This window comes from Eimeria mitis, genomic scaffold, assembly GCF_000499745.2.
Source record: "Eimeria mitis Houghton genomic scaffold, Emh_scaff1003, whole genome shotgun sequence".
Lineage (NCBI taxonomy): Eukaryota > Apicomplexa > Conoidasida > Eucoccidiorida > Eimeriidae > Eimeria > Eimeria mitis.
This window is the reverse complement of record NW_013567014.1, coordinates 5,799-6,680: the sequence shown is the minus strand read 5'-3', so window position 1 is coordinate 6,680 and position 882 is coordinate 5,799. Positions and strand designations below refer to the sequence as shown.

General features: G+C 37.2%; 1 protein-coding gene across 1 annotated transcript in view; it reads left to right on the top strand.

Annotated features, from left to right (window-relative positions):
* The window catches only part of EMH_0027220 (uncharacterized protein), a gene marked incomplete at both ends in the record, with an annotated part of 7,092 nt that overhangs the window by 2,193 nt on the left and 4,017 nt on the right, over positions 1–882 (top strand). The window contains 2 exons of the mRNA XM_013493999.1: positions 482–572; positions 775–882. Of these exons, the coding sequence (XP_013349453.1) occupies positions 482–572; positions 775–882 (199 nt within the window). The remainder of the gene's footprint in view (positions 1–481; positions 573–774) is intronic.

Sequence of the window (882 nt, the reverse complement as noted above, 5' to 3'; positions counted from 1 at the left end):
AAAAAAAAAAAAAAAAAAAAAAAAAAAAAAAAAGGGGAGGAGATAGGGACTACGCTAAGAGGTATAGGCCCATGCTATACAACAAAAACAGCAAGAATAGGTATTCGTGTTTGTGATTTATATAATTATAATATATTTATAAAAAAATATATAAATTTATATTCATATATAGAGTCTCAATACGGAAAATTAAATATAAATAAAGAAAAAGAAATACGCATGCATGCGGTGTATAGGCAGCTTTTATGGGGCTGTTTTGTCGATACAGCTGAGCTTCTGCATGCACAAATAAAAAAAAAAAATAAAATATTAATTGAGGGAGCAAATGCATGTTTATTAGATATAGATATAGGAACATATCCTTATGTAACATCATCGAATACAACAGCAGCAGCTGCATGCATAGGTTTGGGGCTTTCTCCTTTATATATAAATTATATTGTTGGAGTAGTAAAAGCATACACTACGCGTGTGGGGTCAGGGCCCATGCCTACAGAACTAAACTGTCTCCTTGGGGATCGTCTCCGTTGTGTGGGGATCGAGTATGGTTCAACTACAGGGAGGCCAAGGAGGTGCGGATGGATAGATATCCCGCTGCTGCTGCATGCACATAAATATAATAATTTTTCTTCTCTCTTTCTTACGAAACTAGATGTATTAACGGGCTTTGATTTTGTTTATATTTGTGTCGCTTATAAACGTAAAAAAAATAAAACATTTACAAAAGAAATAAATAAACAACAAATGCAACAAATGCTGCAGCATGAGCTCCAGCTGTACGAGCAGCAGCAGCAGCAGCTGCAGCAGCAGCAGCAGCAGGAGGATGAGGAGGAGGAGGAGGAGGAACAGCAGCAGCAGAAGGAGCAGCAGCAGAAAGAGCAC